The sequence below is a fragment of the Chrysochloris asiatica genome, unplaced genomic scaffold (genome assembly GCF_000296735.1).
Source record: "Chrysochloris asiatica unplaced genomic scaffold, ChrAsi1.0 scaffold00056, whole genome shotgun sequence".
In the NCBI taxonomy this organism is placed as follows: Eukaryota; Metazoa; Chordata; class Mammalia; order Afrosoricida; family Chrysochloridae; genus Chrysochloris; species Chrysochloris asiatica.
Genome location: NW_006408574.1, coordinates 722,236 through 742,064, shown reverse-complemented (window position 1 = coordinate 742,064; position 19,829 = coordinate 722,236). Strand labels below are relative to the sequence as shown.

Here is a 19,829-nt window from a genome sequence, read left to right as displayed (position 1 = left end):
CTATCTCTGTATCCAACAACCCAGACTCTATCTCAGTTACAAATTTATAAAGGGCAATTCGTGGAAAATCCTAGTGAGTTGAATTTGGGGATTCAGGCTGTAAACTAAAACAATATGTAATAAAGTTACTCAAACTTCATTTTCCATTATCAGTAGCATCGCTGATTCTCCTGTAAATCCTTCTTAACAGGTTCCAAGCAGTTCCTCATTCAGGTTAGAAATCTTGACCTTCAGCTTTTCTGTTGCTTTTCAAGCAGTAACACTTGGACAAAGAGGCCAAATGGTTTCTTTAGAAAAGCAAAAATTTAAGTCTTAATTGAATTCAGAGTGGATTTTTAAATTTAGGTCTGAAGTCACCCAATTCAAATATGGCAGTACCTCACTTTTTTGAAGTTTACTACTGCACACATCGGTGGATATTTTTGGAACCTTAAACCAGCCCTGCATTTCCAGAATAAACCTGGCTTGATTGTGGTGCATTGTTCTATTTATATGTATTTATATATATTGCTGGGTTCAGCTTGTGAATATTTGTGGAAGATTCTGGTGACTGTTCACAATGGTCCGTAGTCTTCTGTTTTAGTACTGGTTAGAATAAACCTGGCTTCTAAACTGATTGGAAAGGAGCTCTGGTAGCGTAGTGGTTACGAATCGAGCTGCGAACCTTAAGGTCAGCGGTTGGAAACTACCAGCCGCTCCGCGGGAGAAAGATGAGGCTTTCTACTCCCGTAAGGATTTACACCCTCGGAAACCCTGTACAGGGTCGCTATGGGTCGGAACCAACTCGACGGCACTTAACAACAACAACAAACTGATTGGAGAATCCCCCCTTTCTTCTACCTCCTTGGAGGGCGTTTAGACTTTGTGCTATTCTTTAACTGTTTGGATAATTCAGATGTATCTAGTTATCTCTTTTCCAGGGTTTGCTTGGCTTCTTGAAGTTGTCAGTATCTGTCTTTTGGTAAACTTTGGGTGCTTTCAGTCTTTATTTCCTCAAATATTTTTTCAGCATCTGTCTCTTCCTCTGCTTCTGTGTCTCCAGAGATAAGATGTTGGATCTTGGTTGTCCCACAGGTTCTTATGGGCGTCATTTCTTTCTTCCACCGTTTTTTCGCCCTGTTGTTCAAACTGGGTAATTTCTGTTGACCTATCTTCTGGTTCACTGGCTCTTGCCTCTCTCGTCTGTCAGTCAGCTCCAAACTGAAAGCTCATCCAGGGAGTTGGGTTTTTTGTTTTTTTCCAATTGTTTTTCAGCATCAGGGTAAACTGGGTTTGTAAAATGAGTTGGATATTATTATTCGATTAGATCTTTTTCAGTTTTGAAGTTTCCATTTGGTTTACATTGTCTTCTGTTTCTTTGATGACATTTTAATATTGAAATGTTTGTACTTGTTCATGAAAGCATTTTTTATAATAGCGGCTTCAGAGTTACGGTTAGACAATTTCAGCATCTGAATTGTCCCCTGCTTGGCATCTTGCCCCTGTGGGTCATGAATTCCATAGCTCTTCAGATGCTGTGTAGTGTGAGCTTTTATCCGGGACATGCTGATTTTGGCTTTATGAGGCTCTGGGCCTTGCGGTGCCCATGGAGAACAGAGATGCAGTTTGGCCCTACTTGGGCTTTGTGTCCAAGCAGAGCCAGAGGAAACCAATGATGTGGGAATGAGTCCTGGCATCAAGGACAGTGTGTGCAAAGATCCTGGAGTGTCCGGATGTTGGAGAAGCAGGGGAGCCCAGACCTGGAATCTATGAAATAGGTAATAGCCTCATCCTAGGGGTGGGATGAGAATTGGATCAGGATTGGAGGAACAACCTGTGTGATATGCAGATGATACAACCTTGCTTGCTGAAAGTAAAGAGGAGTTAAAATATTTATTGATGAAGATCAAAGAGCACAGCCTTCAGTATGGATTGCATCTCAATGTAAAGAAAACAAAAATCCTCACCACTGGACCAATAAACAACATTCTTATCAACGGAGAAAAGATTGAAGTTGTCAAGGACTTCATTCTTCTTGGATCAACTATCAACACGTGTGGAAGCAGCAGTCAAGAGATCAGATGACGTATTGCATTAGGCAAATCTGCTGCACAAGACCTCTTTAAGGTGTTGAAGAGCAAAGATAACAGTTTGTCTAAGGTGTGCCTGACTCAAGCCATGGTATTTTCAGTAACCTCATATGCATGAGAAAGCTGGACAGTGAATAAGGAAGACTATAGAACAATTGATGCATTTGAGTTATGGTGTTGGCGGAGAATATTGAAAGTGCCATGGCTGCCAAAAGAACAAACAGATCTGTGTTGGAAGAAGTGCAGCCAGAGAGCTCCTTGGAGGACAATATGGCCAATCTCTCATACTTCAGACATATTGTCAGGAGGGACCAGTTGCTGGAGAAGGATATCATGTTTGGTAAGATGGAGGGTCAGAGAAGAAGAGGAGGACCTCAGCGAGATGGAGTGGCCAGGTGGCAGCATCAGTGGACTCAAGCTTGGCAATGATTGTGAGGTTGGCCCAGGACCAGGCAGTGTTTCCTTCAGTAGTGCATAAGGTCGCTATGAGTCAGTACTGATGGCACCTAACAATGACAATAAGGGGAGGGGGGCTTATTGGAGGGAGATGTGCCCGCAGTTCTGTTCTGGGGTGACCTAGGGAAGCAGCAGTCCACTTGCCTAAAGCCCAAGGTGGGGGGGGGAGTGGCGGGAGTCTGATCACGACCCCCATCAGGAGGGAACGTGACCACACGATGAGGCTATAAATGCCACTACCACCGGGGCAGTGTAATCAATGCAGTAAAGACACAGACTCTGGGGCCCATGTGCAGGCTCCTTTCACAGAGATGGGGGGCGAAGAATGAACCCCCAGTTCTTGGTAATCTTCTCCCAGAGCCCAACAGTGGTAGGTTCATTTCTTCACCAGCCTCCCAGCCATGCTGACATCCCTCCCCCTGCCCTCCCCCAGGGCGTTGACAGCCCTCCCCCTCCCCCAGAAGTGCTGTCTCCGTCCCCCTCCCCCAGCAGTGATGACTCCCTCCCCCTCCCCCAGAAGTGCTGACTCCCCTCCCACTCCCCCAGCAGTGTTGACTCCCTCCTCCTCCCCCAGGAGAGCTGACTCCCCTCCTCCTCCCCCAGCAGTGCTGACCCTCCCGCTGCCCCTCTCCTCCCCTCCCCAGCAGTGCTGACAGCCTGTTGGGGCTCTGCCACCTCCTCCGTGGAAGCAGTGACGTGAGCATGTTTATCCCCATCTCAGGCTTTGCTGTTTTCTTTCTGGTACAGAACGGGGACTACACCTCCGCATCCCCTTAGACGCTGGCAAAGGCCACTAGCCCGAAATCACGAGGCCCCCAGCCTCACAAAGGACGTCCCCACCCCCACCCCCCAGGTCTGCCCCTGAAGGAGGGGGCTGTTGGGGGGCTGTGTAGGCGCACACGTTCTGCGCTGGGCCAAGCAGGAGCGGGGGCGCCGGCGGGAGGTCTGCAGCTGCGCCGCCTCGGCCCATGTTGTCCTGTTCCGAGAGGAGAGAACGAACTTCAAGCCTGCCGCCTGAACGGATCTGAAGCGGCTGCGCAGCGGGGGAAGGGCAGAAGAGCCTTGATTTCTCGGCTTGTCAGCCCGACCTAGATTTAGACGGCGGTCTCTGGGCGTCAGCTCTTCAATTCAGCCTGACCCCTCACTCAGCCCCCAGCTAGTGGTCCGATGACTAAAGTCCAACTGCATCCAGGAAGGTCTCAGAAGGGAAGCATTCAAGTTCAAGTTCATGGAGGCCTATTTCAAGAGCTAATGGCTGCAACTCAGATTCCCATTCCCAAACCAACTCCCCAGCACAGGGCGCTCTTTGCCTCTTGGCTCTGAGGAAAATGCTGCCTCCCGGCTGCTGGGCCGCTTTCCCTGGAAGCCCGGCAGCCCTGCAGTTGTCTTTTCTATCATTGCCCAACTTTGGCCTTTTTTGTTAACAAAATCTATATTATGGGGAGCACAGTAGCTGTGTAGGATAAGCACTGAACTGTAAACCACAAAGTCGGTGGTTTGAGCCTATTGGTGGCCCTGAAGGAGAAAGTTGAGGCTTTCTGTTCCTGTAAAGATTGGAGCCTTGGAAACCCTGTACAGGGTCACTGAGTGGAAACCAACTCCATGGCACTGACTTGATGTGCTATGGGAACTCTAATCCTTCTCTCTCAAGTTATAGTATTTCCCTAACTACCTGTTTATGTAAGGAGCTCTGGTAGCATTGTGGTTACAAATCAGGCTGCTAACCTCGAGGTCAGCAGTTTGAAACTACCAACCCTTCTGTGGGAGAAAGATGAGCTGTTTGCTCCCATAAAGATTTACAGCTTCGGAAACCCTGTGCAGGGTCCCTATGAGTTGGAACCGACTCCACGGCAGATCACCACCGCTGTCTATGTATCTCCATTGTTTTTCTTCGTTTTAATCGCGTGGTCAAATATGTCAACGCTATAGTTATAGTTTTCTATGAAGAAAAACGTGGCATCAGGATTGGAGGAAGACTCATTAACAACCTGCAATATGCAGATGATACAACCTTGCTTGCTGAAAGTGAAGAGGACTTGAAACATTTACTTGTGAAGATCAAAGAGCACAGCCTTTGGTGTACGGATTACATTTCAATGTCAAGAAAACAAAAATCCTCACCACTGGACCAATAACATTCTTATCAATGGAGAAAAGATTGAAGTTGTCAAGGACTTCATTCTTCTTGGATCAACTATCAACACTCATGGAAGCAGCAGTCAAGAAATCAAATGATGTATTGCATTAGGCAAATCTGCTGCACAGGAACTTTTTAAAGTGTTGAAGAGCAGAGATGTCAGCTTGAGGACTAGGGTGCACCTGACCCAGGCCATCGTGTTTTCAATAGCCTCATATGGATGCGAAAGCTGGACAGTGAATAAGGAAGACCATAGAAGAATTGATGCCTTTGAGTTGTGGTGTTGGAGGAGAATATTGAAAGTGCCATGGGCTGCCAAAAGAACCAATAGATCTGTTTTGGAAGAAGTGCAGCCAGAGTGCACCTTGGAGGCCAGGATGGCTAAGCTTCGTCTCTCATACTTTGGACATATTGTCCGGAGGAAACGACCAGTCGCTGGAGAAGGATGTCATGCTGGGTAGGGTGGAGGGTCAGAGAAAAAGAGGAAGACCCCTAACGAGATGGATCAGCCAGGTGGCATCATTGATGGCGTCAAGTGTGGCAGTGGTGGTGAGGTTGGGCCAGGATCGGACATTGTTTCCTTCTGCTGTGCATGGGGTCGCTATGAGTCGGTTCCGACTCGATGGCACCTGACAACAACAACAATAGTTATACTGTCTGGGTTGGGGTGTTTGCTGTTGTTGTCGGGTGGCCTTGAGTCTCCTCAAACTCATAGTGACCCCATGATACCAAGTGAAATTGCCCCCATAGAATTTTCTAGGCTCATTTTTATAGGTGCGGATTACCAGGGTCCTTGTCCCTCAGAGTCGCTGGGTTCAAGCCGGTAACTGACTTTCCATTAGAGCTGGGTGCTTATCTGCTGCGCATCAGAGCCCTTATAGTGTTGTTGTTGTTGTTGTGTGCCGTGGAGTCGGTTCTGACTCATAGCGACCCTGTAAAGGATTTCCAAGGCTATAAATCTTTACAGGAGCAGAAAGCCTCATCTTTCTCCCACAGAACTGCTGGTAGTTTCGAACTGCTGACCGTAAGGTTCACAGCCTGATTCGTAACCACTACGTTACCCGAGCTCCTTCCTAGAGTGTTAGGTGCGGTCAGTTGGTTCCAACTGAGAACAATCCTGTATAGGGTTTCTGAGAGGCTGCCGAGGCTAAACCACAGCAGGGCTCCTATAGGTTACAGTGTTGTTGTCGTTGTTAGGTGCCATCGAGTCGGTACTGACTCATAGCGACCGTATGCACAGCAGAACCTCACTAGTGTCGCCATGCTTCACAGTTTGAGAGCCTTCCAACCTGAGGGGCTCATTTTCCGGCACTATATCTGACAGTGTTCCTCTGCTATTCAGAAGGTTTTCAGTGACTAAATATTCGGAAGTAGTTCGTCACTCCTTCTTCCTAGTCTGTCTTCGTCTGAAGTTCATCTAAAACCTGTCCTCCATGAGTGACCCTGCTGGTATTTAAAATACCCGGTGGCAAAGCTTCCAGAATCACAGCACCTCACAAGCCCCCACAGTACGACAAACTGACAGATGAGTGTGGTTACAAATACTGCCTGCTTAATTTTCTTGTTAGCTTTTTTCACTGAAATCCTTAATCGATCTGGAGTCTTTACCTCAAGTATGAGGTAGGAAATCACCTATCACCTTCCCAAAGCCCAAATATGACAAAGCCAGCCTTTTTCCAGACAGTAGGACCAGTGCTAATTCTAGCTGGGAGGCCTGCCCCTCTCCCATCACATCTGGGGTTCTCACACTGCTGCTTCCTGTCACACGGGAAAGTGGGTTCATCCAGCAGGGCACCCGGGAACATCAGAACACAGAATGCTGCAGGGACTAGGGAGGCTGAGCAAACACCAAGGGGTTCAGGGGTGCAGGGATGGCTCCACAGGCCTGTCAGGGGCACGGCCTTGGGGCCCCTTGGTCACTTGAACCTGGCCTGGGTGGCCCTGCCTCATCTTCCTGGTCTCTCTCAGCTTCCCTGAACCAGTCTCCTAGACATGCAGGACCAGCTGGAGGAAGGTCCTTGGGTTTCATCTCCTTAGTGGGCTTCAGGGAGCTGGGCTGGGAGAAGAGACAGGTGTCTGTGGGGTGCAGGTGGGAACCACTCAACAAAGTGGAAGAGAAAGGCTCCAATCCAGGCCAGACTAGCGGTTTAGAGGAGATGGGGACAGGGATCTCCAGGCTGGTCTAGTCCATGCTGAAGCCCAGGTCACCTCCATCTCTCTGCCCAGCAGCCCTTCCTGAGGAGGTAAGACCTGGGGGAGTCCTTCACCCTTGCTTTTCCCGTCAGCCTGGCTACAGCGCTCCCGTCACTCCAGGACTCATGCCTGACGCAATCTGCTCAATATAAACCTGCACACCCTCCCCTCCCACTGGACCGGCAGCCACAGGGAGGACTGTCCTGTGGTCACCATGCAGTGTGTGGCTTGGTGGCCTGCAGAGGCAGCCCTGAGTCTGCCACGTGTATGGACGAGGGGTGATCCAAGAGCCCCCACCTCAGTGGTGTCCACCCCTGTGGGTCCTAGCAGCCTCACCCCCACCCTACCCAGGGTGAGAGATGCATGAGAGGAAAGGCAGACAGGCCGCAGCGGAGAATCAGGTTTAATGTCACTCTAAGGGCTATCGTACATTGTTCCAAGCTGCACCCACACCCCAGCCTCTTCCTCTGCCCTCAAGCCCAGCTCTGGAAAAGGGGGGCCTGCCCCCAAGCCCCAGCTATGTACAGAAGGGCTACCCTCTCTGGGCCCTGGACCCACTCCACCATGGACTGGGGGGCACAGTCAGACCCTCTGCAGGACAAGTACAGCCTTGCCCGCCGCCGGGACCCAGCCCCGGCCAGCCCCGGCCAGCTTTGCATGGTTCCAGAAGCGAACCCCTCAGCAGTGGGAGAGCTCTGGGGGCTGGGCCCAGTGCCTCCCGGGAGAGTCAGGAGCTTTTTCCTGCCACTGCCAGAGCTACTCGCTGGGCTGCTGAGGTCAGAGTAAGCAGCGGGGCGGGGTCCAAGCAGACGCTGGGGCCTGGAGGGGCCTGGAGGAGTGGACAGCCAGGCTCACCTGGGCTGGTGATGAAAACGCTGGCCGCGGAGCCGCCAACCTGGGAACCAGTAACACAGCGCTAACTAGGGAACTACAATGCCGCTGCACTCAAAATTGTCTTGGGGTAAAAATTGCACTTATTTCTACGGCCCAGGGAGGACACCTCCTGGGTGCTGGCCAGGGGCGGGGCTGGGTGTCCCTGGCCCACCCCGCACCGGTGCAGCGGACTGCAGAGACCCTGAGCGAGCCTCCCCTGAGGTTGCTCTGGACCAGGACTGAGCCCCAGATGCCCTGGTTCCAAGCAAGTGGCCAGCCCTCAGAGGACATCGTCCAAGTCCAGCAGCTTTGAATGCTGCCGGCTCTTCCATAGGCGGTACAGCCGGAAGTCGAAGTAGGTCTCAATCATCCGCTTGCCTGGGGAAAGGAAGGTGGCTCAGGCCAGGTGGGGGGTCCCAGACCCAAATCAAGGGCTGGGGATCAGGCTGGGCAGACTCACCTTGGGCCGACAGCTCCAGGGGGGACTCGAAGGTGACCCTGTATGGGGTCATGAGGGTCCTGAGGTTCTGAAACAACTAGGAGGAAGGGGTGGGCCGGGGGATGAGAAGATGTGCAGAGAAGGTAAGGGGGACAGAGGCAGAGCCCACCCTCTACTCAGGAACCCCAGCTCTGGCTGGGCTCAGGGACAGGGAGTCTCCCTGGGAGACTGATGCACTGCTGATGGGTGGGCTCTGGGGCACAACGATGCTGCAGGAGAGAACGGTCCCAAAAGGCTCTCCCAGGCTGGAAATCTTTCTCCCGCAGAAGGGCTGGTGGGTTCAGGTCACCAACCTTCCATGAGCAACACAATCCTTAGCCCAGTGTCCTACTAGAACTCCCTATTGGGGGACTTGTTGTTGTTGTTGTGTGCTGTGGAGTCGGTTCCGACTCATAGCGACCCTGTACAGGGTTTCCCAGTAAATCTTTACGGGAGCAGAAAGCCTCATCTTTCTCCCGCGGAACAGCTGGTAGTTTTGAACTGCTGACCCTGAGGTTCACAGCCCGATTCATAAGCACTACGCTAGAGCTCAGGGAGGGAAATGGTGATCCAAGCAGGCACTGGAGTCCTGCCATCTCTTCCCAGGTCTGGGGTCCCGGTACCTTCTCTCCATTGGGGTTCCCCAGAATGTAACAGCCCATGATGTGAATGATGTTTGGCTCTGGGTTCACTTTGCTCATCAGGCGGCTCAGACGCTTCCAGAAGCTGGTGGGGGATGGGACAGATCACGTGAGGCCGTATGACCAGATCCCCAGGGTAAGGGGGCGCAAACCATGAGAGGTGTCAAGCATAGGACCCCACTGGTGAGCAGCTCATGTTCTCAAAGGACAGGAAGAGCTAGGTCATGGGGACCCTCCAGCCCAGGTCCCCTGGTGAGAGGAGGGGGTGGGCCATGGGGGGCCTGGAGCCCAGCTGAGTATCAGGAGTCCTGAGGTTCTGAAACAACTAGGAGTGGGGGCCCATTCCTCTGCCTCCACCTCTCTGCTCTCACTGGATCATGTCTTCTTCCTTCTCCACTTTGGCAAATGTGGCCACCTTGTTCTTGAGCAAATAAAGGTGTCCGGGGCCTCCCTGCGAGTCAGGAGAGAGTGGGTTCGATGGGGCCTCGGGGGCTCACTCAGGTGCTTCCATCAATCCACCTGTGCGCCTCTCCTCCCACCTCCACCCCAATGTTCAAACCACCTCGCCTCCCCTCCCCAGCCCTCTCCTGGCTACCTGGCAGAAGATGAGCATCTTCCAGATTCGGGCCCCTTTGTGGTAGATGTTCAATTTCTTCTCAATTTCCTCTGTGGATCATGGGAGGTGTGAGGACTCCTGCCCACTACCTGCCCATCTGCCTCCCCATGATCAGAGGGACTTGAGGGCCCAGCAGGGACACTTACCCAAGATGTCCTCAAAGGTGGCGTGCTCATGGTCCTGAGGACAGACACAGCCACATCAGGGGCCTGCCCCCTCCCCATGAAAGGTCTGTCCCCCCATGCTGTATATCCGGCCTGGGTATTGTGTCTGGACCACTCCATGAACACTTACATAGAGAATGGGGATGATGGAAGGATCGTCTCTGCGGATGATGGCGGGGATGTACTCGGCTTTGGGTACCTTGGAGGAGATGAGCTAGGGGGAGGAGGAGTGCTTAGTGTTCCCCACCCACCCTGCAGGTCGGACTCCCCTGCTACCTGCTCCGCTGAGCCCCAGAGCCTCACCATGACCTTGGGGGGCACAAAGTCCTCTGAGTCACAGGCCACAGCCTCCAGACCCTTCTCCGTCTCCCAGTCCAGGCCTTCAAAGTCCTCATCCAAGGTGCAACAAGAACTCTGCAGGTCATTACCTGGGGGAGCAGGGAGGGCACAAGGTGGGGCCTTCCTGCACCTCCGGCCCCAGCCAACCAGGGCTGCTCCTCTAGAGAGCCAGCTAGACACTGGGGTCAGGTTCCAGTGCTGAGTTGGGGGTGGGGACAGTCGGCACCGTCTGCGATGCCTTAGGGCCCCCGGATTGTAGGAGAGGGTACACAGCTAGCAGGAAGGCCTACAGACCCCAGTAACCCTGTCTCTAGCCCTGCCGCAGCCGTCTCCATCTCCCCCTGCTCTTTCGTGTTAATCCCACCCAAGCTGAGGTGCTGAGCCCAATTTCACAGGTGGAAACTGAGGCTGAGAGAGCAATAGCGCAGAAGGCCTGCTGAGCGTGGTAGGCCGGCCTGCATGGGCACCTACTGTCTCGGGAGTCGTGGGAAGTGTCGGCTTTCATGGGGGTGGGGTCGCTCCAGGACCTGCTGAAGCTCCGCTCGCGCCGCTCAGCGAACGCTGCAGGGAAAGCAAAACCCGCATTAGCCAGCGGGGCAGGGCCTGCAGAGGGTGTGGCCTCAATGGAGGCGTGGTCGTTGTGCGTGTGGCTTAGGTGGAGGCGTGGTCTAAAGAGGAATGGTACCTGAAGTTGGGAGAGGGTGACACCGGCTCAGAGGTAGAGTTTAAGAATGGCTGGGTAGGGGATGGAGTGTTGGGCGCCAGGGCTGGATGGGATAACGTCTAGGAGAGGAGTCGGCCAGTGTTGGGCGACGCCTTAACGGGCGGGGTATATTGATAGTAGGTGTGGCGTTAGGCGCAGATACACTGGGGAGGGACCTGTAGGGGTGGAGTCTAGGGACACAGGGGCGTGGCCTGGCCTGCAGAGGGAGGCGTCTATGCAGCAAGCAGCCCGCGAAGCCGGCCAAGCGCAATGGCTGCCCCCTCCACCTGGCCTGCCCCCGCCTGGCCTTACTCTGAGCCTTCACCCGCCGGCTGCCGACCATGCGCAGATGTTTGCGGAAGTTCCTGCGGAGGGAAGCCCCATAGTGAGGGATGAGGGGGTAGGGGCCCAACTGCCCATCACTGGCTCTCCACCCATGTATGCCAACTTCCTCACCTATCGCAAACCGCACACAGCCCGTCTCCTACAGAGCCCACCAGGAATGAAGGTGCAGCTCCACCTCTGTGCCAGACCCTTCCATCTCTCGGCCCACACGGGCCCTCCCATCTTGCCCCCTGCCTGAGCACCTGCCTCCCATCTCGCCCTCTGTTTTCCTGGTCCTGCAGGTTCCCTAGGGTTTCCAACCCTCCCCTTCCATGATGTCCCCAGGGGGGTCGGGCTTCAGACTGGTGCCACAGCTCTGAGCCTTAGGGACCACAGCCAGGAGGGCCGCTGGGCAGTTCTACTGCCCAGGGACCACCAAGCTGGGCCTGGGCGAGGCTGTCGGGACCCAGACTGACCTCCACCTCCATCCCCTGCCGCGCGTCCCAGAGCAGGGCCAGGCCAGTCGCCGCCACCCGCCCCACCCGGCCCAGACCTCGGCCCAGACGAGACGGATCTGGTGGCGAGTGGCTAGCAGGCCCTACCTCTGGATTACAGACGCGGAATCATTTTCTCGCTTCCGGCGCTTCCTCTCTGCGTAGCCCCTGAACACCCTGGGAAACCGCTGCGAGTCAGAGCGGCCCTCGCTGCAGCAAGCGCAGGGCCCATGGGCAGGCCAGGGCCAGGCGCTGGGCACAGGGGTCCTGGCCCCTGAGCCTGCTGCGAGGGGCAGCGCAGCCTAGCCTGAGACTGGGCTCCCGGCAGGGCCTGCTTGCAGCTCGGATGCCTGCTGGGAGCCAGGCCTCTGCGGCAGCGCTCCCCACATCAAAGCAGAAGCCAGCCCCTGGCCTGTCCAGACCTATTTGGGGTGGGAGGACACCCAGGGACAATGGCCAGAGCCCTTCGACGCGAGGTCTCGGAGGGTACTTACGAGATGCTGGAGCCGTAGCGAGCAGGAGCAGAGAGAGAAAAGACAGTAAGCGTCAGCCTTGTGGGGCCCTTTAGGCCAGCCCCCGGATTAATGTAGCTGTGAGGGTCCTATGACTAGTCAGGCTAGGCCTGGGCCAGGGTCCTGAGGAAGCCTGCCTTGGGCTCGTGTGGCCTCATGGGAACGCTTATGGGATGGAGCTTGTTTGGTATCAACTGGGCCAGAAATCCACATGTGTGTCAGGGTGAGGGAGAGCAGGTCCTTCAGACCCCCTAGAATTGTGCTCCCTCTGGTATAGGACACGGGATGCTGTTTGGGGATCTGAAGGCAGACAGGGCCCTGAGAGCCGGTTTTCTGAGGAGGAAGGGCCCAGGACTCACGCTTGCATAGTGGTGGTTGCTGTCTGGAAGCTGAAGAGGTTCTCCCTGGGGAACCAGGTGCGGATAGGGATGTCATCTGGAGAAGACCCAAGAAAAGCAGTGATGAGGGCAGCTTGGGGGTTCATGAGGATTCTCTAAGTCACATGCTCCAGCATGAGGAGGGGGCGTGGGCACCGTCCCCATATGGGACCATGGGTTCTGGACCAATCTGGGCCTCTGTGACTCACCTCTGCTCACACTAGCTTAGTAAGGCCCCTCTAGGTGAGCTGGGGGCCCTCCCTGAGGAAGCATCTCTGTGGAGACCAACTTGCTGAGGACAGTCTGCCTCATGGACCCCCACCCTCCCATCTGCCCTCGGCTTGCAGTCAGCAAGATTGTGATGTCATGGTAGTGAGCTACGGGCGCCCCAGCCTCCTTTGCAGATGGGCAGGGGCTGGAGGCTGGGGTGGAGAAGCCTCCTTGGGTCTAGGACCTCCTTGGGTCTGCCTGTGACTCCACCCTGGTTGTGGGGACACTCAGCTGTACACTGGGGCAGACATGGCTCCACGAGAGATCTAGGAAGTGGGCTGGAAGGACGCAGAGTCTTCTATTGGATTATAACTCTGCTCTGTGGGAGGTGACCTCAGACAAAGGAATAGGGTGCTGGGCATCCTGAGGGGCACAGGGCAGAGCAGTTATGAGACACAGCTGATCTCATGAGCTCCCCAGAATAGTACAGGGCCCTCAAGTGGGCCAGCCACAGAGCTCCCTGGGGTGCAGGAAAGTCCCTCTGGTAGTCCTGCCTTTGGATTAAGCCACCTTTTCTGCCTCCCAGACACCTCCAGGAAGCCCTCCTTGATTGGGCCCAAGCTACCAGAAAGTCATCTAAAGGCACCAGAACCTTTCTTATACTCTTGAGATTATTAGGCCTTGGGGTGCACTGAGAACCTGCCCCCCCCTTCCTGGTGGCCGCTCCCCACCCCGTACCAGCATCCCTTCCCAGGCTGCTGAGCCTTGGACCACCAGCCCTCACCCGACATTCGATCCACACTGTACATCCTCTCCAGCTTCTTGCGGCGGCCGCTGGGTTCAGGCGGGGGCGATGGGTCCAGCCCAAAGGCTCGTGGGGAGGGGCTGGGGGCCATCGGGGTGCAGCCGGGACATTCCTTGGAGCCCTGGCGGCTGCCTGCCCAGCTCTGGCAGGGCCCGGTGAGGTCATCACGGCTGCCACCAAGGCTGCCACGCAGAGGTTGGCTGTGGTGGTGGTGGTGGTGTCCGCCCTGTCGCCGTCCCTTAACCACGGCCAGCTCGATGGCTTCAGCCTCAGTGCTGGGCAGCAGGGCTGGCTCACCTGAGATGGTGTATACTCGGGGCTCAGGGCCCTGGCCTGCCGGCTTCTCTCTGCCCGTCTCTTCAGACAGGCTGCCCTCGTAGCGGCCATTGGAGACAAGGGAGAGGCGACGTTTATTCTGAGGGACTGGCTGCATCTCAGGAGACCCGTCGTGGCCAGAGTAGGCGTCGGCCAGCAAGTGGTCTAGGGAGAGGCGAAGGGTGTTCAGACCTCCAGAAGGCAGGGGCACCCCTCAGGAGCTTGGTCCAAAGGGCCTGGGGTGGGCTGCCCCTCAGCTCACCGACAGAGCCTGGTCCAACGCCTTCGGAAAAGGCGCTCCAAGTCCCAAGCTCTGCACCTCTCCAAGGCTTCCCTGGCCCTCCTTGCTGGGTTAGCTGTGCCTTGTGTGTATGCGTGTGTTGGGGGGGCAGTGGCTTTCTGTTCCTTCCTAGTTCTCTGCGGTGGTGCACATGTGTTGTGGGGGGATGGGCAGACCTGCAAAGGCCACTTCCCAGTTGCAGTAGCGCCCGCTGTCCTGGTGCCAAGCCCACGGCTGGCCCCCAGAGGCAGTGGTGCCAGCCTAAGATGCCAGGAGGCCTGTTGCCATGCCAACCCCCAGGCTGGGTGGGTACCATGGTGACAAGTGACTGCAGTTTCTCCTGGGGCAAGACAGAGGGGAGGTACTGGGAACAGGGCTAAGGTCACTGGCCCGCCCACCCACACAGCTGGCTCTGCCCCGAGTGCCCTACCTGCTCCGTTGCGATTCTCAGGGTGACTCTGGGACAGGTACTCTCCAAACGCGCGGGCTGCTCTGAGGGTGTACAGAAGGGGTGCAGTCAGAGAGGACAGGCGTACCCCGAAAGCTTCTGTACCTTGCCAAGTCTGGGGTACCAGCAAGGGACACACAGCTGTGTGAGCGTGTCTGTGCATGTGTGTGTGTGTGGGGGGGCAACGAGAGCCCTCGGTCCCTGAAGACACCCCCATCCCACTCGCTGTCCCTCTGGTTTAGTTCTCACAAGCCTGGGGTTCACAGGTCTCCTCTCAGCCCAGAGGCCAGTGGTCTACTCCAACCTGGGGCTCAGTTGCCCCCCCAGCTCAAGGAGGGAAAGTGGCGAAAGCCAACACACCAGACGATGGGGGGCTTGGGCCAGAGAGTCACAGAAAGGGAAGGACGGGCGCGGGGGCGCTAGATGCAGGAGGCGCGAGGGGCTGGGGGCTGGAGACAGACAGAGGCTGCGGGGGCGAAGTGAGTGTGAAGTGGGGCTCCCGAAGTGTGGGGAGCAAAGGCCGCCGGCCCAGCAGCAGTCAGGACACCCGCAGGGGGAGAGAGGAAGCTCAGGAGGACCGGAGAGTCGAGGGACGCGGACGGTGAGGAGCTGGGCCGGGCACCCGGAGGGGGCGGGGAGGAGATGAGCTGCCGGAGAGAGGCTAGGGGTTTGAGCTGGGGAGAAGGTGGGGGTCTTGCAGAAGGCGCCCGGGTTGAGGCTGGTGATCGCTGCTGCCCTGGCCTCAGACTCATCGCCCAGGTGGTCACCGTCGCAGCCCCCGGACTCACCGTACTTTGGCCGCCACTGAGGACATGGCCTCGCTCCTCAGCGCCCTCCTCCTGGAGGCGGCGGCGCCCATGGTCGAGGCGGCGGCGCATCCCCCAGCCTCAGAGCGCGCTTTGCGCCCGCCAACGCCTCCGTCGGGGCAGCCAGGCTGTGCCGGGGTTCGAGGTCGGGGTCGGAGTCGGAGTCCGGGATGGGACTGGAGTCGGGGTCAGGCCCGGGCCCCGCATGGCCGCGCCCGGCCCTCGCGTCCCGCGGCACCTGGGAGATCGGCCGGGACAGACCGGGAGGCTCCGCCCTCCCTGACGTCACAGGACTGGGGGCGGGGATTCGGCGTGGGAGGCTCCGCCCATCACGACGTCACGGGCCATGTTCTTGAGGGGCGCAAGAAACTGAGGCCAATGGTGTCCATTCGGAAAGGCACACAGCCCTTGAACCTGGGTCCCTCCTGCCCGGCGTTTAGAACCCCTGCTCTTTGCGGATCATACCCCGGGGTACGTCTCTAACCCCAGAACTTGGCAGACCACCCTGGTTCTGAAACCACAGGACGTCCAGATTATCCTTGGTTTTATCCCCGGGAACCTCTGGTGATGTAACTTACATGATTGTAAATGTTAATAAAATGTGAGTTTCCATTTATAGGGGCGTGTCTTGTGTAACTCGTCCTTGGTTTCAGAGGTACCTCAGCCCCCATTACAGAGCCTGGAGGCTGCCTCACTGCAGACCCCAGAGCTGCCTGCAGGGTCTCAGCCTGCATTGAGAAGGGCAAACTGACTCCCATCACACCGGGATTCATCCCACAGTCAGCCCTGACGACGATGGCTAGAGGGCAGGTCAGACAGTGAACAGTGTGACACACAACTCGGTTTTAGCTCTTTAATGCGCTAGGCCGAAGCCCCGACGTCCAACACCTCAGGATGCTGGGATGCAGGCCTGGGGGCGCTGGGAGCTGTGGTCAGTGGAGCCCCCAGACACATGCAAAGGGTGGGAGTGGTTGGACCCCACGTGCTCAGGCTGTAAAGGGGCTTGGCAGGCTGATGACAGTCACTGGAAGAGAGGCCGTATGCATCCGGAGCTCAGCCTCTACCCATCTTGGTCAGAGAAGGAGGGCGGAGAAAAGTCCTGGGACGATGCTGGGGAAGCCAGATGGTGATGTCGGTGCCGCAGTGCGGGCTCACACTCCTGGAAGCAAAGCCACCATCACTCGGGCCAGTCCTCTTAGTCCCACGGTAGCCAGCATGGGACTCAGGAAGGCTGGCATACTCACCGAGTCTGAGTCCTCTTCAGCTGGAGTGCTCTGGAAGTCAGCGTATGTGTCCCTGGGGGCCCCCAGCAGTTCTTCCTCGTACTCAGTTTGGTAATCAGACTCGTCTGGGCAGAAGGAGAGCTGTGCTGTTCCCACTGAGCTCCGCCGCCCTAACCTGGTGCACGGTGGGGTGACCTGAGCCCCACGGAGCACTGACGACAGTCCCTCCTGACTCAGGCCCTCAAGGACTGCAACCCCTGACCGGCCCTCAGGAAGCACAGCGCTTAATTGTGCCCGGCTCTGGACAGGCGGCGAGGGTCCAACCTCATGTGGGTCAGCTCAAGATGGAGAGGCATCCTCCCACTGTTCTGGGCCACTGGGTCTTAATAAGGACCCAGAAGAGCCAGCTCTTTTATGGGTGCCGTCCTGGGAAGGAGCCAGGGGAAGGGGGTCAGGGGAGATCGAGGCATGGACACCAGGAGGAAATGTGGTCTAGAAGATGGTAAGGTCTAGGAGGAAGCAGGGGGCAGGAGAAGAGGGCCTAGGAAGATGGAACCCAGAAGGGGGTAGAGTCTAAGAGGGGGGTGGGGGCCAGAAGAGGGTGTCTGGGAGCAGAGCGGGGACCTGGAGGGTGCGGTTCCAGGAATGGGGCGGGTTGTGCTCCTGGAGACGGGGTGAGTGGGAGGCCTCCATGGGCTGAACATGCAGCCAGGAGTCCCAGCACCATGGTGGGCAGGGAGGACGCTGTCCCTCTCATCCTCAGACTGAGAGGAGGCCGGGCACCAACTATAGCATCCACTCACCGTCCACTGTGGCCACCTTGGGGGGCTCAATCCTTGACACAATCTCAGCGAGGTCCGTGAAGGAGGCATTGGGGCAGGTGAGAACCTGCAAGGTTGGGGGAAGGAGGTCCTAACGGGAGGCAGATGCTGCCCCCCCAGATCCCCTGTCTGACCTCCATGACCCCAAGTGGGTCACCCCCTACCCTACCCCCACAGCTGAGCTGCTCGCCCCAGGGTAGGGCAGTGGAAGATGATGCCTGAGCCCAGGCTGGACAGTGCAGGTCAGCCCAGGGTACAGAACCACAGTGTGCCCCGGCTACTCACATTACTAGCCTTCGTCTGTGTCTCCTGCCTGTCCCTCAGCATCTTGTCCAACACACCACTTCGAACCCATATGTCAAATACTGTCCGGCCATGCTGGTACCCCACGTCCTGTGCACACCCGGGGTCCTAGGTCAGAGGTCAGGGCCCTCCCTGCTGGACCCCACATCCTGTACACACCCGGGGTCCTCGGTCAGAGGTCAGGGCCCTCCCTGCTGGTACCCCACGTCCTGTGCACACCCAGGGTCCTCGGTCAGGGTACCCCACTTCCCATTCACACCCCGGGGCCCTCTGTCACAGGCCAACACTCACGCAGATCTCGTCGAACTTGCCAAAGTCGAGGGTGCCGTAGCTGTCGATGGGGGGGCGCAGGTACTCACAGTAGTCGCTGCTCTTCACCCGCTCCAGCTGCCGCACGCAGCACACGTAGGCCAGGCGTGTCTGGATCTCCGCCATGTTCAGCACCTGCGGACCCCCAGGACTGCACATGTGAAAGGGGCGTGTACATGGAGGGCGTGCATGAGGGGTGTGCAGGTCTGCATTCAGGGAGCAGATAAGCCACTGAGTATCCAGCGTGAAGTCCAGTGTTTCCTGCCCAGTGAGGCCACTCACTGCTCCCCACACACAGACCCTTTCCCAGGTTGTCCCTTTCCAGAGAGCAGTGGGCCTGGACTGTTGTCCCACCCCAGCCACACCCCCCAGGAAGTCTATCCTGTATGGGCAGGGACAGGGGGAGGTGTTGGGGGCTGCCCCCAGGAAGGTGTACCTGAGAGAGCAGGGGGGTAAGCTGCAAAGTAGACGTCAGTGCACACCAGCCCAGACAACACTGTTCCCCAGGGGGGCTGCACACCAGCCCAGACAACACTGCTCCCCACGGGGGCAGCTGGATGGGTCTGACCTGCCCACGGGCCCCCCACCTTGACTTTGGTGGCCAAGGGGTTCCAGCGTTTCCACAGCAGCCACCAGCCCGACAGGGAGTCACCGTAGTTGGTGAGGTCAGTCTCGTCCTGACTGCCCACATCAATGGCTATCACTGCCTTGGCCCCCATGGAACGGGCCACATCCGCTGCAGGAAGACAAGGACAGGCAGGCCCAGCCTAAGAGACAGAGACCCTCACCCGGCACAGAGACATGCCCCCACCCCCTGACCTCCGGCCCCACAGGTAACGAGTATACCAGGTGGGCCGTGCCCCACAGCCCTAATACCTGAGGTCTCTGGTTTCCAACAATGGCACAGAGAGGGCCACCTGCAGCCTGTTTTGAGTGCTGCTGAGTTCACCAGCAGAGCACTATGCTCCGGTCATGTCAGATCTGCTTTTATGCGTCCGTGCATGTGTCCATTAACATGCATGCTCATGTCTGTGTGTGCATGTGTGCGACCATTCATGAGTCCATGCACACGTGTGATCCATGCACGTGTGGGTGTGTGCTTGTGTGTGTTGGTATATGTGTTGATGCACATGCACACACCCACACATGCATGATGGGCGTGCACGTATGTGCCTGCGTATGCATGTATGTGTATGAGTGTGTACGTATGTGCCCATGCGTTCATGTATGTATATCTGAGTGCATGTGTCCATGTGTGTATGCATCTGAGCGTGTCCGTGTGCATGTATGTGTATCTGAGTGTGTGCATGTACGAGCCCGTGCATGTGTCCATGTATGTGAACACGTGTGCTTGTCTCTGTGTGCATGTGTCCTTGCATGTGTGAATGTGCGTGTGCACATGTCTGAGCATGTGCGTCCATGCATGTGTGAATGCACGTGTGTGCCTGTGTGTACATGTGCATAGGCGTGCTCTCTGTGCTCAGCGCCCGCCCGGAACCTTCCCTTGGCTTGCTCTGTGGAAAGCGTGCGACACCCCAGCCTTCCAGAAAGCAGAAGCATGCAGTCATGGGGGTGGGGTGCGATGCCAGCTGGGCTGCCTGCTGGCTGGGTACCTGGAAGATTATTGATGTAACCCCCATCCATCAGCAGGTGTCCATCTTTGGGGTCGCAGAGAGGGGGCAGGTAACCTGACAGGGACATGCTGGCACGTACGTACCTCCACAGGGAACCTGGGGGTACGAGGGGGCAGGGAGAATTGGTGGAACCTGCTGAAGATCGTGGTTAGGCAGCGCCAGTCTCACCTCAGAGCCACCTGTCCTTGATTCCTACCTCCCACGGAGGTGAAGTCTCCCAGCAACTCAGGAACTCCCCCCAGCTCCATGCTTCCTGTTGTCCCTGCCTCTGACACGCTGATCCACGCCCCCCCCCGAGC

The 19,829-nt window shown here is 56.7% G+C and overlaps 2 protein-coding genes across 6 annotated transcripts in view; both read right to left on the bottom strand.

Annotated features, from left to right (window-relative positions):
• Positions 1–8,005: 8,005 nt before the first annotated feature.
• Positions 8,006–15,497, bottom strand: NSMF (NMDA receptor synaptonuclear signaling and neuronal migration factor). 5 transcript variants are annotated; one of them, XM_006863651.1, is made up of 16 exons: positions 15,223–15,497; positions 14,417–14,478; positions 13,371–13,871; positions 12,359–12,434; positions 11,982–11,987; positions 11,596–11,664; positions 10,982–11,034; positions 10,438–10,527; positions 9,931–10,055; positions 9,758–9,841; positions 9,610–9,643; positions 9,443–9,513; positions 9,219–9,298; positions 8,830–8,932; positions 8,189–8,264; positions 8,006–8,106 (listed from the first exon to the last, which is right to left on the bottom strand). In XM_006863651.1, the coding sequence occupies exons 1-16, from the start codon at positions 15,291–15,293 to the stop codon at positions 8,009–8,011; spliced, it is 1,599 nt and encodes a 532-aa protein (XP_006863713.1). In that variant the 5' UTR covers positions 15,294–15,497; the 3' UTR covers positions 8,006–8,008. The 5 variants fall into 5 exon arrangements, with proteins under 5 accessions (XP_006863713.1, XP_006863714.1, XP_006863716.1 ...); XM_006863652.1 differs by lacking the exon at positions 11,982–11,987; XM_006863655.1 differs by lacking the exon at positions 10,438–10,527 and having other exon boundaries at positions 8,009–8,106; positions 15,223–15,293.
• An 803-nt stretch (positions 15,498–16,300) lies between these two features.
• Positions 16,301–19,829, bottom strand: part of PNPLA7 (patatin-like phospholipase domain containing 7) — a 60,232-nt gene continuing 56,703 nt past the window's right edge. Inside the window, exons 28-34 of the mRNA XM_006863775.1 lie at positions 19,510–19,626; positions 18,484–18,632; positions 17,879–18,031; positions 17,570–17,677; positions 17,267–17,351; positions 16,485–16,588; positions 16,301–16,399 (exon numbers count right to left, since the gene is read on the bottom strand). Coding sequence (XP_006863837.1) covers positions 16,301–16,399; positions 16,485–16,588; positions 17,267–17,351; positions 17,570–17,677; positions 17,879–18,031; positions 18,484–18,632; positions 19,510–19,626 — 815 coding nt within the window. The remainder of the gene's footprint in view (positions 16,400–16,484; positions 16,589–17,266; positions 17,352–17,569; positions 17,678–17,878; positions 18,032–18,483; positions 18,633–19,509; positions 19,627–19,829) is intronic.

Bases quoted from the DNA above. Each gene is read 5' to 3' on its own strand.
- NSMF (XM_006863651.1), bottom strand. From the start codon at position 15,293: ATGGGCGCCGCCGCCTCCAGGAGGAGGGCGCTGAGGAGCGAGGCCATG. The intron at 10,056-10,437 runs GTAGGTGCCCAT...CTGCTCCCCCAG, and splicing joins TTCCCACGACTCCCGAGACA to GTAATGACCTGCAGAGTTCT. The intron at 8,265-8,829 runs GTACCGGGACCC...CCTTCCTCCTAG, and splicing joins GGAACCCCAATGGAGAGAAG to TTGTTTCAGAACCTCAGGAC.